At 28.6% G+C, this 17,393-nt stretch overlaps 1 protein-coding gene across 1 annotated transcript in view; it reads left to right on the plus strand.

The window, feature by feature from the left end:
- The window catches only part of LOC105845573 (transmembrane protein 180), a 95,997-nt gene that overhangs the window by 57,032 nt on the left and 21,572 nt on the right, over window positions 1-17,393 (plus strand). The window contains exons 10-11 of the mRNA XM_065807738.1: window positions 13,661-13,738; window positions 16,372-16,416. Coding sequence (XP_065663810.1) covers window positions 13,661-13,738; window positions 16,372-16,416 — 123 coding nt within the window. The remainder of the gene's footprint in view (window positions 1-13,660; window positions 13,739-16,371; window positions 16,417-17,393) is intronic.

Below are 17,393 nucleotides of genomic sequence, written 5' to 3' on the forward strand. Positions count from 1 at the left end.
GTGATAATTCCTGTAATTTCAGTTACAGTCTAAATAAACAAATTCCTATTAACAAATATCTAGTAGCAAAAATACTGACTTATTTTACTCTTCAATTCTGTGTCTAAACAATAAAAGCACTTAAATGTATAGACATTAAAATATCTACTTAATTTTTTTAAAATAAATTCACTTAACTAATGTAACTAATACCTTTATTAGCTCTCTCTTGATCAACTAAAGAAAATAAATCCTTATTAAACTTACTGATATAAAATAATAAAGACTGTCTTACTAAGAATTTTTTATTTCTTCTCTTTATTATTGACAATATAATTTTAAGTAAGTCCTAAGTTCTTGGGCTTATTGTTTAAAATTATAAAAACCTACTGTTTTACTTTTAAGTCAACAACAACATTTTAAAAAACATTTTAGTCACTTTATAAAAAATAAAAAATCCTTTTAAACTTACTACTTCTCTCTTCTTTGTTGTCAACTAAACAGAAAAACAAACAAACAATTGATAGTAAATTTTCACTTTGGTAGTAGGTTATTAAGTAGATTAAATAGATCTTTGATCTATTTAATCTGCTCTAACAGTCTACAACCTTATCAATAAACTATAACTATTTTCTACAATCTGGTGTAATTTAACATAGATATATTTTTTAAGTAATTAAAAAATATTTAAGATTATAATATATAAGATTTTAAAAACCTGAAATTTTTAACATACTTCAAAGAAAACAGATATATTAAAAAGTCTTTTTTTTCCTTTTTAAAAAGTAAAAATGCTTTTTAACTTTATTTCTCCAATAATACTGTTGTCATCTAAACAGAAAAATAAATATTTAAGTCGATTCTTCCTTAAATCTACTTTAATTAGTTCAATAATAAAATAAATATTTAATCTTTCTGGATTGAATTAATTTTTTTTGTCTAAACCATTTTATTATTGTAAAGTTAATTTAAATCAACAAACATATACAAACTGCAATTTATAACATTTAATTATAACAAAATGGAACAAAACTTACTTCTTAGTAATTCAGCGACTAAAAATAAACGTATATTTAAGAACTAACTACATAACATGATACGAATCAGTAACATAATACACATCTAGATAAATACAAATCTTCATCGTCAACAATTTGGGACATTCTATTAATTTGATATAAAAAATAAAAATAAATATGCTTAAAACAAATTTAATAAAGGTAATAGACATGTTAAGATATAAAAAATGTAAACAAGTTAAATACGAATTTGATATTTATGTTGCGTATTCCATCTGGGCCATATAGCCTTCTAATCGTTATTTATTGCAGTTTAACAGGAAAGTACAATCAATTAAGTCTTAAATCCATTTTATGAGCCAAAAAATCTTAAAATAGTTTTTTTACTATATTATCACATTTATACTTACAATATACTGTTGTTTTCTTTTAAAGCTCTAGGACTTCCTACATAAGTTGATGGCAAAACTACAACATGCCCTGGTCTAACATGGTCATTTCCAAGGTTGTTTACATGTTTGTGTAAAGCATCATACTGCTTGCTTCTCAGTTTGTTTTGGTTATTTCTGATGAAAGCAAGGTGCTGGCCTTCAATTTTAACATACGCATCAACAGCATATTGCTGAAACAGTTTTTTGCCATAAAAGAGTGAAGAAAAAAATTGTCTAACTGAAAGTTTATAATTGTAATACTGAGATAATGTAACATAATTTCTAACCAATGTAGCACGTTCAGAGTTGTGAACTAATTGATTATGCCAACCAGCATTACCCCTTGAAAAAAATAGAGGATAAACCAAAGGATCTAAGTTGGCAGACATACTTGATATAGTTTTAAGAGGATGACCTTTTGGGTAAATAACAACTTTCCTGGAAGCAGGTGGTGCACCATCTTCACCAACAACTACAACTTCATTATGTGAAGGGAGATTATAGCGATGTCTATCTTCAGGTAAAGATATTTTTACAACTGAGACTGAGCGACCTTTTAGAGCTGCTCGATAGAAATTCTTCATCTTCCACTTCTTAGAAATTCTTCATCTTCCACTTCAGCCATGTTTTTAAATGCAAGAGCAAATGGGTTCTCTTCACTAATAATAGTTTGCAATCGAAACATTAAATCACATATTCTAAAAAATGGTGTGACCATGAATCATGGTGGCCTATGATTCATGGGTTGAACTACATTAGCTTTAAATGAAGCAAAAGAAAGACAGGCATTATAATTTCAGATTGGCGTTTCCATCTGCATTGTTCCCTTTAAATAAATCTTCTAAATCTTGTGGAAATGATGAAGGTTGCGTTAAAACTACCTTTCCATTATGGCAACATAAAAATTTTCATCAGGAAATTTCTTAGCACCACAATGCTGACAAATATAATTCATTTCTCCTAAATAATTATAATCTGGATTAGTATTACTTCTTGTTATACAATACATTCTTTTGTATCTAGCAGCATTTGTAGCATTTTGTCGATTATTAATTTCATCTCGCATAAGCCTATCTCTTTCATTTCTGCGACAATTATATTCAACTCAATTATATAACACATATTAACACATACACAAACAAAAAAACACTTTAAATTTTTATAAAAAACACATCGACAAAACAACTATAGAGCACATATTACCACATACACATACTTATCAAAAAAACATATATGCAAACAATAAACATGTGCAAACAAAAATTTTAAAAATGGCGCGAGAAAATTTAAATAGATTCAAAGTAAACAAAATATATATATATATATATATATATATATATATACAAACAATACTCTTTACCTTCATTTTTTTTTTCATAAGAACTGTAATCCTCATAACAAAATTTAACCTTTACATACAATAACATGTGATGTACCATGTCAGTGTTGGCACAAAATTTTAATTTATTTTTTAAATTTTCTAAAAAAGAACAAAAGAAGTTAATTGCATCACAGAAATTTCAAAGTAGTAACAACCAATTTTATGGAAATAGCATTAGTATAACTTTTTTGTTGCATAAAAAATGATTAGGCCTCATCCACACCCCTATTTTCCTTCTAAAAAATAAAAAATAAGCTCAATAAAAACAGAACTGCTAAAAAAAATAAAACTGCTAAAACAAAAACTAAAACAAACAAAATGTAAACGAAAATGTAAAAATTAAAAGGAGTGATCCTTTCTACTTTGTATCTAATTAAAATGTTATATATAAATTGCTTAACCATTTTCTATACTTACTTCAATTATAATATGATCTTAACGATAGTTATTTATCTTAATATGATTCTTTATGTAATATTTCTAAACTAATAAATAATAAATTCCTAAAGGTTAAAAGTTTTGACTCGCTTAAGTGATCTTTCTCCAATGACCGCGTGTATTTTGAGAACGCGCTCTTTCAAAGCCTAGTAACTACTGAAACGACGTTAAACGTTAATTTTAGCAATTAAGATGAAAAATTTTGTTTCTTTTTATTAACTAAATTCTTATAATTTGACCAAAATCTGCAATAGTATGTATTAAAAAAAATTTTCATTTTAAATAAATAAACCTTGACTGTAAAGGCTTTAGAGACTTAAGAGGTAATAATAATAATAATAATAATAATAATAATAATAATAATAATAATAATAATAATAATAATAATAATAATAATAATAATAATAATAATAACAATAATAATAATAATAATAATAATAATAATAATAATAATAATAATAATAATAATAATAATATATATATATATATATATATATACATACACACATCTACTATAGTGTATTTATAAGCCAATGCTTACGAGTTTATGTTTTTAATATAATTGATGTAGTGGCACTCTTTTGTAGCAGCAGACTATAAGATTGATGTGTATATCGCTGGCTATCTCAGTGTGGTGTCACAGTGCTTATCTAAACATGCATATATATATATATATATACATATATATATATATATATATATATATGTATATATATATATATATATATATATATATATATATATATATATATATATATATATATACACACACACACATATATAATGATACTTGTATAAACATGTTTTTTAATATATATATATATATATATATTTATATATATATATATATATATATATATATATATACATATATATATATTAAAAATCTATAAATATATAAATAATATATATATACAGTGCCGGTTTTAGCACTACCAGCGCCCTGGGCGAGATTTCTACGGTGCCCCTAGCTCAATCTAACCCCATTCAAAAAAAAGGCAAAGGGTAAAATAACCAATTAGTTTTGCCCCTTTATATTCGGCGCCCTGGGCCATCGCCCAATCAGGCCCTACCCTAACGCCGCCACTGTATATATATATATATTTATTTATTTATTTATGTACACTAGGGTTTCCCAAAGAAAAAGTTTTTTAATACAATTATGTGCACTTTGGTAAACCTCGTTATTGGGTCTCAGTAGCCCACCATAGAAATAATTGGTCTCAAAATCATTGTTAAAGATGTTTTATGAATATTTTTTCAAAATTTATATAAATTGTAATGAGGTTGCAGCATATTTGTGCATTTTATTATAAATATATTTTAAAACATTTTTTTCAATAAATTGGCTGCTATTATCATATTAGAATATAAATCTAACATGCTAATAGCAGTCAAATTTTTTAGTCTAAATCTACCTAAACTATTATACTGTAAAATTACAATTTGTAATTTTAATTGAAAGATTAACTAAATTATTAAATTGTAAGATAAACACATGGAAATCAGTTGTTCATTAAAAGGCAAATCGAAAATTGAAAAATATTAAATCTTTCAATTTGTTGTACTTAATTTATTGTAGTGCTGCAGTGGCTAAAAAATATTTATATGTTGGTTCTCATTCTCATTTAATATAACACTTATTATATTTGGATTAAGTTTGCAGTTGTGAGGGGTTGGGGATGTTTTCCTGTTATCCTTTTATTAAAATTTTTCCTTTTATCAGAGAAAGAAAACTTTTTAATGGATTTTCTTTGTATTTTTAGAAATACAAAGTTAGTTAATATGGCCAGTGCAGAGCGTATTAAAAAAGTTATCCAAAGAAATATCAAGAAAGACTGAAAAATAACATGAAATATTAGAAACCCACTCAAAAAGATGATAAAGGAAAAGCAACTGCAAGAGAGATTGAGATCAATCCTTGAGCAAAAGAGAGTAATCCAATTACTGGAAAAATTTGTACAAAAAGAAATAGATATTTATGTATTGAACATTTTCATATACATGACAGCCACCCAAAACCGTGAAATTGTTAAGAGGGAAGCTTGTATGGAAGATCATAAAAGAGTAGAACTTGAATAAGATTAAAGGTTTAAAACTTTTTGTTCACTTCAACACAAAGGACCAGCTCCAAGACACAATTATGGTGGTTTCAGACAACTGGCAGAGCGTAAAAACATACCACCAAACAATACTCAAAAAAATTTGAGTATTGTTTTTGTTTTTGAAATACATTTTTTCCAAAAAAGTTTAGTAATTAATTTTTTCACTCCATAGTTAAGGATTCATATTCCAAAAAATTTTTTCAAAAAATCTTTCGGAACAAGGCAATTGTATAAAGAATGTAAAAATTGCATGAAATTTTATCAAAATCGCAGTAAGAATAGAAACCATCTTTTCATAATTAGTGCATCAGATAATTTCAAATTAACTTGATTGTTTTATAAAAATATTGGATTATATTTTTATAAAATAATTAAGATTTTCAATAATAAATGTAAAAAAAAAAATGCACAATTTACATGAACATTTTTTCTGAAACACCTTTCTCAGTTAAACATTGACTTGAAGACCATATATTTTTATGGTGGGCTACTGGGACTCAAAAAAAAAAAGACTTTTTTTCTGGGATATATTACACAATTGATCTAATGATGCAAAAAATTGACTGCAAAAAAAAAATAATCTTACAGTTCACAAATAATGTCAAATTAAATTCTAAGGAAATTAATATAGAATGGGGTCTCTTTTTGGGCTTGATGGCCTTAACTAGGCGATTTGGCATTGAGTTGATGAAATTTTGGGTCTCTTCTTTTGTTATATTATCTCATGAGCTCATTATAGCATTATCAAGTCGTTTTAGCGTCTAAATGCTCAGTGGCCAATTTTTCTGTCCAAAATATACCACAAATTTTCTATCGGATTCAAGTCCGGATTTTTAGATGGCCATTCCAAAACATTGATATTATTTGTGTCAAAGTATACCTTTGCTTTCTTATTCATATGTTTTGGATTGTTATCCTGCTGTAGTATGAAATCATTTCCCATTATCAATTTAGTAGACGGTTGCAAGCTTGCTTTAAAAATTTAACTATAAATTGAAGCATTTATTTTGTCATCAATAAATGTAAATTTCCCTACTCCTTTCTGATTCATACTACCCCAAACCATCATATTTCCTCCTCCATGCTTTAAATTTCCATTTAAATAACTCAATTCATAAGGTTCCCTTTTTTTTGTTGCCACTCTTTCTGGATTCCATCTGATGTGACGAGGTTGTATTTTGACTCATCTGGCCACAAAATTTTTTTCCAATACGATATCAGCATTTTTTCATACTTCTTTGCAATTTCCAATTGACGTTTCATTTGTTTAAAAGTTAAAAAAGTTTTATTTCAAACTACTCAACCTCTATATCCTTGTTCTCTAATACAATTTCTGAATGTTTGAGGAGTCACGGTGATGTTGTGATCTTGATTTTAAAAACTATTTTAGCTGCAAAAACAAATCTATTTTTCTTCACATTAATAATGATAGTTCGATCAATTGCACTGGTGGTTTTGCGTTTTTGTCCTCTAATAGCCACACTAGCAAGGGCTCCATTCATATTATGCTTCTTAACAATTGAGAAAACGAAGGTATACTTTGACACAAATCACGTCAATGTTATGGAATGGACAGAAAAATTGGCAACCAAGTATTTAGACGCTAAGACGACTTGAAAGAAGCTATAATGAGCGCATGGGGTAATATAAAATCAGAAGAGACCCAGATTTGGTCAACTCAATGCCAAATCATATAGCTGAGGCCATCAAGGCCAAAGGAGGCCTCACTCAAAAATTTAATTAAATTGGAATTTGTTCAATTTTACATTTTTTATGAACTGTACGACTGTTCTTTGCAGTCAATTTAACCCACCATTATATCAATTGTAAAAAATCAATAGGTTTGAAAAGCAAGATTTTTTTTTAAGTGTGTGGTTATTTTCTTTTTTGCATACTATATATATTAGGGCTGTCCAAAAAAATTTTTTTTTTCAGATTTGATTGCATAGTTGTTTATTTTGTGCCATTTGACATAGTAATTAACTGTGCAAAAAATCTTTCCAATCAGATAATGTTTAGGGGGTGCTCAATGACCATAAAGTTTTACGAAAAATGTGAAAAACATGGAAAAAGTAACAAAGTTCCACAAATTTCTAAAACCCGGTTAATTAGATTTTTCAGATTTGATCAGTTTTAATTATCTCTAAATATTAAATTCTGAATACAAATTACAATCCACATCCACTTTAGACTGGTTTATTAGCAGAGAAATTAATGAAATAAAATACTGCAATACGACTAAAGTTCTGCGGTTTTTGTTATATCAGAATTTTTCCAAAATAAAACACTAGGATTTTTGACTCTTTGTCATTGATTAAAATACGAATTATAAACAAAAAAACATATGAGCAATTAACATTTAATTATCCTAATGTTATAGTTCATGCAATGTTAATGCTAGCGAGGACTATAACTCTTCAGAGTACACTTTCTGGCATCTGGCACTCGCTTTCTGTGATCCTCAACCACCTGAATTAACCTCTGCATTTCAGATTCATTCCTTGTAATCGATTCATTAAACATCGACATTAAAGCCACAGATCGTTTGGCAGCATCATTTACTACTTTCAATGAATATACTAAATTTTTTCCTTCTTGGTATTCTGGGGAATCATTCCAGGTAGCTGGATCGTTGTTGAACAGAAAATCAATATCAATCTTCATTGACCGCAACGCACTTGCTGAAACTGATGTCACCAGCATGTCCAGAGATTTCTTCTCTAGACTTTCAATGTTCTTTAATTTGATCAATCTTTCAGACCAGTTCTCACTGGTCTGAAAGATTGATTTTTTTCCTCTTTTGTGGTCAACTTGAACTCTTCACGAAATAAATAAATCTTAAAACAATAAATAACCTTGGCCATCCAGCGAGCCATGTGATAAGCACCAGGGATCTTGAAATGATAATTTTTCTCTTCTTGATCAGGCAGTTTTCCAAGTATTAACAGACAGAGATCCATGATTTCTTTGTAGTCATCCCTTGGCATTTTAACATGCAGGTTTTCTTTGAGGAATGCAATCACTTCATTTTGTAGTTCTTGTACCAGGGGTATTTTCATTCGAATGTCATCCAGAGGTTTAAAATTTCCTTGATTAACTTTGGGCCAATATTGCTGAAATCTCTGGAAAAGAAGTATGTTGGGACCAGATGATGGTCCAAATAGTGATCCAAACACTCCTGCTACTATGATCTCATGAACATGGTGTCTGCAAGCGAAATATAACAAATTTCTACCTATATGTTTCTCTAGAACTACACATGCACCATTTTTGGAGCCAGTGTTAGAGGCTGTAGTATCAAAACTCATTCCAATAACATCACCAATTATGTCCCAGAAATTAAGCAGATGAATAACTGCTTTTGCTTGGGCTTCTCCAGTTCCAGCTGATAGTTTTGCTATTCCAAGTATTTTGTCAACATTGTGACCTGTCACACCTACAGATAGCCGGTCAACATTTGCTTTAGGGGCTGCAGAATTTGTACGATCTATCATCAGTTTGCCATCCCAGTGGACGATTAATGGTGGTTTGTCCAAATCGCAGAATTCAGTTCGAACAGTGGCTTCAATATTTGATCGATGATAGGTTCGTTTTCTACGGACTGTAGAACGTGACAATGATCCATCATCGAGGTTCTGTCCACCAGCCCTTGCAATTGCTGCTGCTAGTATAGTAAATTTTGTGTCAGATAGATTAATTCTGTCTAATGTTGATGAAACATCATGCGAGTCAAGAATTGTATCTAAGATACATTGTCGTTTTGGAGTACTTGCTAAACTTGATTCAGCTGACCCTGAAGAACTTGCTTTACTGACTTGTTGTCTGTAATAAACAGGGATTTCTATCTCAAAATCTCTATCAACCATTTTGTCATTATCAACAGCATTGTTATCGTTGTCATCACTATAACTTTCATCATGTAAAGGTTCAATAACAGGAACTATTGCACTCGCACCAGATTATCTTTGCTCTTCTTTTAGCTTTCGTTCTCTCTCTGCTTGTTTCCTTGCTTCATTTCTTTCTTCTAATTTTGAAAGTTCTTTGTCCTCTCCAAACATCACCATTTTTCTCTGACATCTCTGATCCAATAAAAATTCTTTATCTTCTTCAATTCTGATCATGGTTTCAGCATCCTTGTGGGCAATGTCAAAAAGTAGGCCAATGGTGTCTGTAAATGATTTCTCTCTCGATTTCTGAGAATCTGACAATCTGGATTTTTTTTTTTTTATTAATTTAAATTCCTGGACTAAAGTTTTCAACTTTAAGACTACATTCGGATGAAATGCTGTCGGAATACGGGCTTTATTCCAAATAATAATCAGTTCATCAACAGTTGTTTTAAGACTTTCAGGCACTGACTTTTTGGTTGAATTAAGATGATAAAAAAATGTTTTTAAAGCATCAGATGTTAAGGGAAGAACTTTATCTGGAAGATTTGGCTCTGGTTGTCCAATTAAAAAGATTTTGGTTTCAAGTCGTGTAGAGATAGCAACACGAGATGATGCTGCCATTTCAATGATAACTGAAATATTATGAGAAAATCAAAACTCAATACCATATTATACTAACATATCATTCAGTTGTTGGTTTATGCAGCTGCAGCAATATATTATAATAATTATTACTAAAGAAATTAAATAAATATTTTCAAATTAGAAATTATTATTATCTGCACTTAATAACAAACAATACACTACCAGACTACCATGCTAGTTTTCTGTAATAGGTTACTAAGGTTAGGTACTATCAAAATATTAATACATTTGTTGTCAAACTGAAATTCCAAATAAAAATAATATTTATACTTGTAAACCTTTTTATTCTGTTTGAACAAATTCTAAATTGAGTTAAATAATAGTATTAAAATTATGAATACAAATTTTAACAAAATGATATAAACACAGTTGTTTTAAACACTAGCAGACATTTTTTAGTCTGGTGCCCTGATGACAGTTAATCTGCTGCACTTTAATTAATCTATATAGCACGCAATCAGACAATATTTCAGTGGAAAAAATCTAACTAACCAGGTTCTAGAAATTTTTGGAACTTTGGAACTTTTTACACGTTTTTGACGTTTTTCGTAAAACTTTATGGTCATTGAGCACCCCCTAAACATTATCTGATTGGAAAGATTTTTTCCACAGTCAATTACTATGTCAAATGGCACAAAATAAACAACTATGCATTCAAATCCGAGAAAAATTTTTTTTTCCTGTGTTCACATGAACAGCCCTAATATATATATATATATATATATATATATATATATATATATATATATATATATATATATATATATATATATATATATATATATATATATATATATATATATATATATATATATATATATATATATATATATATATATATATATATATATATATATATATATATATGTATATATATATATATATATATGTATATATATATATATATATATATATATATATATATATATATATATATATATATATATATATATATATCAGGGGCTATTCTAGATTGTTTTCGAGAGTGTCGACCGTATTTGGGCGCCGCCCAAATTAAAAGTTGAGTAATTTTCTTCTTTCTAAAAGTTGAGTAATTTTTTTACGTTTTTTGAGACAAATTTTTTTTTCCCCCGATTTTCGGCGATAATTGCGCTGAATTTCTCTGGGACAGGGGATACTGCCGCGAAAAATTTTTTCATAGAATAGCTCCTGTATATATACATTGGGTTGCCTAATTATTAGGGACACTTTACTTTTTAAGTAATTTTTAAGTTTAAATATTTTTGCGAGTAAATAAATTATTGTTAAATTATTTTTTTTGTGTGTTTTAGTTAATAATATAACTATAATTATTTTTAAACTGTAGCAATTGTGTCAGTCCACACTATCTGTCAAAAAGTGAGGTTATTACTCTATTAGCTGTCAATTGTTGAAAAGTGTGGTTGGAGTAAGTTCAAAATTGATTTCAATTATTTATTTTTAGAAAAACTTTTTGCAAGTTTTCGAGTTCAGAACTATTGAAACCAAAGTATTGGTTAATAGTTCAATTATTTATAGTTAATAATTTATTATTTTTGCTAATTTTAATGCATAAATCCTGACTTGTAACCATTCTCACCTCTCATTGATTTTTTAAGTATGGGCAAGTCTCCAAACTTTACTAAACTTCTTTACTCTACACATTCTCAAAGAAAGATAGCAGCAGTTGCAAGTGTTTCAAAGTCATTAGTGAGCAGAATTAAAAGAAAAATTGGTGCAGATGTGCCTGTAGAACCAGACCGTGTCAGCAAAAGTGTTAAAAAATAGGATCACTGCTCCATGTTGTGACCGTAAAATTAGAGACATCTGTCTAAAAAACAGAAAAAAAGGTGTGGCTCAACTAGCTACAATTATAAACAATGAAGGAATTAATGTCTCCAAAAAGACGGTTCAGAAAAGAATTAGCTGAAAAGAATTTAATGAGTCGTTGTCCAACCAAAACACCACGTTTAACTGCCGCCATGATAAAAAAGTGACTGGAATGGGCTATAAATTACCAGCATATGACTATTGAAGACTGGAGTAGAGTAAATATAATTTATAATATTGTAAGAAACCAGAAAAATTTAAGGTTAATTTAAAATATTTTTAAAATGTTTTATATGTCTGCTTCTCAGAGGAATCAACATTTCAAATTTCGATGGACATAAGCTCATTTGTTCGAAGATGCCCAGGAGAAAAACTCCACCAGGACTGCCTTTGGAAAAAGTTAAATATCCAGTGAGTGTAATGGTGTGGTCTGTGATCTCAGCCAAGGGTATGGGTTACCTTTAGATTGTGGATGGGACTATAAGACAGGACCAGTACAGTCAAGTACTGGAAAACAGACTCCTGCCCCAGGTCTGAGAATGGTTCACTGGTAATGAAGAATATATGTTTATGCATGACTCAGCACCGTGCCATCAAGCTAGAAGTGTTACAGCAATCCTAACTGAAAAAAAAATGCGTGTTTTGCCATGACCAGGGAATTCACCTGATATGAACCTCATAAAAAATCTATGGGAGTTCACAAAACAGGAAAATGCCAAAGAAATTATCACTGCCAAGCAGCAATTGATAGAAACCCTTTTAAGAGAGTGACATAGCAACCCCAATCTCCAACACAATGCAAAAGTTTGCATAGAAAGCATGCCCCGATGCCTGAAAGCCATTATTGTAGCGGAGGGTGGCATTATAAAATATTAAGATTATTAACTTATTTGTTTGTTAAAACTTTTTATAAAAAAAAAAAATAGCTATGAATAAGTAATTATGTTGTTTTATATTCTAAATAAAGCTCTCTAACAATAAAAACAATAAAAAAATAACTACAAGATATATATTTATTCATTAAAGTAGTTTATACTTTAAAATTACTTAAAAAGTAAAGTGTCCCTAATAATTTGGCAACCCACTGTATATATATATATATATATATATATATATATATATATATATATATATATATATATATATATATATATATATATATATAGCTCTATAAATTGTTGCATTTAGGAGTACGTCAAGGTAAAATATAATTGTTTTGCCAACAAATTCATCACTTTTAATTACTTTTGACATTCATCCAACATTTCCGTGTTGTCAGAAATTTAAAACCATTAATTTAATTACAAACTAATTGTTTTTAAAAAAAATCGCAAAAAATCAAGGTAAAATATAATTGTTTTGCCAACAAATTCATCACTTTTAATTACTTTTGACATTCATCCAACATTTCCGTGTTGTCAGAAATTTAAATTAAAAAAAAAAAAAATTTAAAAAGAAAAAAAAACTCAAATTTAATTGACCAGAATGTTTTTAAAAACATTCTGAATGTTTTTAAACTGTTCTGAATGTTTCTAATAATATAAACAATGTTTTTATTTTTTTAATAAAATGTTTTTATTTTTATTTTTTTTACTGTAAATCATGCACGGAGTTTTGCTTACATCAACTATCTTATAGCCTGACTTGCAACGGAGTGCTGCTACATCGACTGACAAATAGCCTGACTCATAACAAAGTGCTGCTACATCGACTATCTTATAGTCTGACTCGCAAGGGAGTGCTGCTACATCGACTCAGGGTCTGGTTGGGGCAGGCAGTCTATCAAGTAATAAAAAATAAAATTCTGGTCTTGCATATTAATATTTTTTTTGCGTCAACAAAAAGACTTTCTGACAACCAGTTAGGATATATATATATATATATATATATATATATATATATATATATATATATTATATATATATATATATATATATTCACACATGTAATTTTTTTTATCTAGGTATTTCATTATGCATACTGCACTAACTTCTTTAGCATTTTTCGTAAACATATTATTGGTGCTGATGCTTTACCTTCGGTGAGTAAAAATATGTTAATATATTTTTTTTTTTTCTAAAAGATTTTACAACAAATCTTTACTGTTATTTTACAAATAACTGAGATTTTTTCTTTCAACTTCAACATTTTAACATGTGAAAAATAAAAACAAAATCGAAACTGTGTATGTAACATAGTGTAGTAATTCCAGATGATTGGTTATTAGATATTTGGTAAGCTATAAGTATAGTTGTCTTTACACTTATAACTATGTTTACAATGTGTTTTCACATCTTATCTAAAAGAGAAAGAACATCATTTGAAGATCCGCTCCAGATATGGCAACTGTATATTCCATACAAGGCTAGATTAGAGATTTATAGAGATGAAGAATAGAATCCAGATTAAAAAAGTGGCAAGCACGATAAGGAAGAGTGTTCTATTGAGAACAACTTTTATACTACAATTGGTAATGAAGGATTCAATAATCATATGTTACCCGATATTCAGTAAAAAGAGACCTTTAGAAATGTTGAGAGCTATAGCCCTAACCTCTCCACATCTATCTAGAGCGTGTTAAAACCTATAAGTTATTATTATTAACAAACCAGCAGCTGAATGAGAAGGTGGAAATCCATATTAATGATCAGAAAGTTATTAGATTCAAAATGAGAGATTAAGTGTTTGATGATTAAAGTCTCAAAAACCTTGTAATATAATCAATCACTTCTTTTCTCTCAAAGCGTTTACGGCTAAATGTGTTCCACTAGTGATTAGACTTACTTGCTCTAGTTGCAAAATTTATATAAAAGCAATGGATCAACTTGTTTGTTGGCTGTATCAGGTAGGATGTGATTAATGGAATCAAGAGATGAAATTGATTAAAAGTTCTTAGCAAATAATTCAGCTTTGTCTTTAGGTGAAGTTACAAAATCAAGCATGTAACTATTGGGGTCTTAACGAATTGAAATAAGATAACCATCATCACTAAGATCACAAGATGAGGCAGCTGAACTCAAATTAGTCTCACAAATAGCAAGTAGGTTTTGTAAACTTTGCAAGAGATTAGACTCAACAGAAAGTTACTTCAAAGACCAGGAATATTAGTGAATGATAGATTTAGAGAACTTGATTATGATAATGGTTTTTTGTGATTTATAGTTTTTGGTACTTTTGTCGTTTTTTGATTTGTTTAAGAACTTGACTCAAAGTATAGTATTTAGTAAACTATTTAGTAGTCCAAGAAATTGCCTCATTACTATTAATAAGCCTTAAGCCATAACAAAAAGCTCCATATGTGGCTTTGACAATGCACACCAAAAGTACGAACAGGAACACCATCTCTGTGCAACATGACATTGTTAGTACTCTGGTGCTTTAAATTTGTTGATGGAATCAGCCTCTCTGAGAGCTACCACAGAGTTTGGAAAACCTGACCAGCAGTCAGCCTCAGAACTATAAAACTGAGTTTTAGAGCTGTACCCTCATCAGGAGATAATTGTATGAGTTGCCTAGTCATAAAAACAGAGACACAAGCAAAACCCATGCATTGACTCAAGAAGATCGAGGATCCAGCATTCTACATCCTAAACATAGATATATTATAAATACATCTATGCCAACCTAATAGGTAAAGAAGGGTGTAAAACTGTTCAACAGATAGAATTTGTTTACCTCTTAAGTCTTTGCCTAGAAGGGATTCTACAAGACTGTAACTGATGCATTTAACGTCTGCCCAAGGTGAGTATTTTAATCAAGACACCATCTCTAGCCTTTACTCAATTAAGAGCCCTAAGTCAGTTGGCTTCTCCTAACCTTTGCCTAAAAGAACTTAATTCATCAGGTAATGAGTTTCTTGATTCCTTTGAAATCTTTGCTGGATTCTATTGAAGTATTAAAATCTTAAAGGGATCCTAAAGTGCCAAGACAAATTGTGTTCATAGCAAAGAGAATGTTTAAAAAAAATGTTTGGGCTGAATTTTTCAGCCCAAAAAAAAAAAAAAATAAACATGCAAAGAAAAACTCCATAGTTTTAGACAAAGCTTTTCCATTTCAGTGCAATTTCTCTTCTCCATTTCAGTGCAATTTTTAAGTCCCCAAAATATATGCCGCAATCCAATACACCATTTGATTCCAAAGAGCCCCAGTGTAACATATCATGTCATTGTAGAATTTCTGTTTTTAAAAAAATTGAAATATTTTTTTTGAATCACTATTTTTTGTTTTTGTGTTATTTGTTTTTAAAATAAGTGTTTCTTATCATTTGTATGACTTTCCTATAAGTTTTCAAGAAAGCTACACATAATATTTTTTTATAGAGAACTAAATAAAATTAAGGTTTTATGGTACACTCTTAAATAAAATAAATATATAAAAAAGACAGTGATCACCTTATTATATATTCTGAATCTTTCTTTTTTTTTTGTGTGTAAGCAATGTTTACTTATTTTCTAGTTTTACTAGACCATTTATTGCTACAACATTTTTGATCTTCGATCAAATTGACATTTTACAAATGATTAAATTTTTAATTAATAAAAAATTTTGGTATGTGACAGCATTTATAGGTGATATTTGACGAGTTCTTTCATTTTTAATAAGAATATATATATATATATATATATATATATACACACATACACACTATTTCTAAAATGTTTATATTGCATTTAGATTTTTCAGAGTTTGATGGCTGGTGGAGCTTTTATACTTCCATCTGTATGTTCTCCCTTATTTTATAAATTTATTTTATATCATTAAAAATTTAATAAATAAATGTTTTAAGCCTCAGGTGTAAACAGGTATTATTACCTCTTATGTATTCTTGTTGTAAATATTTATAAAGATGGAAACTTGTATTTTGCGCAATTTTACATCTTAGCTATGCCACTATTCTTATTGCTATGCCACTATTATTGTTGCTCTGCCACTATTTGTGTTGCTATGCTACTATTCGTGTTGATAGTGAGTATAATGCATTCCACAGAAACTTGGTAAAAATAATTTTTATAAAGTTTCTTAACATGAGCATAAACAGCAAAAAAAGTTTCATTAGCATAAATGGATAAAAATGTTTTGATTTTTTATGGATCATTAAAATAAATACTTTATAGGTTCTAAAAATGATATAAATTTAGACTCAAACTTATCCTGTGAGGCAACTTTATGGTGCCAGATATTGGAAAATTTCTCATTTTCAAAAAAAAAATCAAGTACTTTATGATTTTATACTTAATATATCAGTTGAAATTTTTAAACGTTTTTTAGTATGTAATATGAGCAGGTAGATGTTTGCAATTTCATTCTTATTTAAAATATTTTGTTATTGCCTAAATTTTTTTAATTAAAATGTAACTTAAGGCTATTCAAAACAAAATTTTGTTTTCTATCGTATAGGGCATTTCTAAAAAATCACACTGGGAAACTTGTATATGTTTTGCCTATTATTTTTACAAAAATAAAACTGGCTATTTCCAATTTACTCTCATTTAATTCTAGTCTATATAAATATATTCTAAGCAAGGAATTGTATACATTAGTAATGTTATCAAAGAATAAATCAGGTTTGTAGCGGAATCACACACAGAACAGAAAAATGCAAATTTTAATAACTAGATAAATAAACTTTAATTCCTCAAAAAACATAAGTTTTATCAGTTGTTTTTTTTTAAAATAGTATTTTATTAGTAAAGATT

The sequence above is a fragment of the Hydra vulgaris genome, chromosome 10 (genome assembly GCF_038396675.1).
Source record: "Hydra vulgaris chromosome 10, alternate assembly HydraT2T_AEP".
NCBI lineage: Eukaryota > Metazoa > Cnidaria > Hydrozoa > Anthoathecata > Hydridae > Hydra > Hydra vulgaris.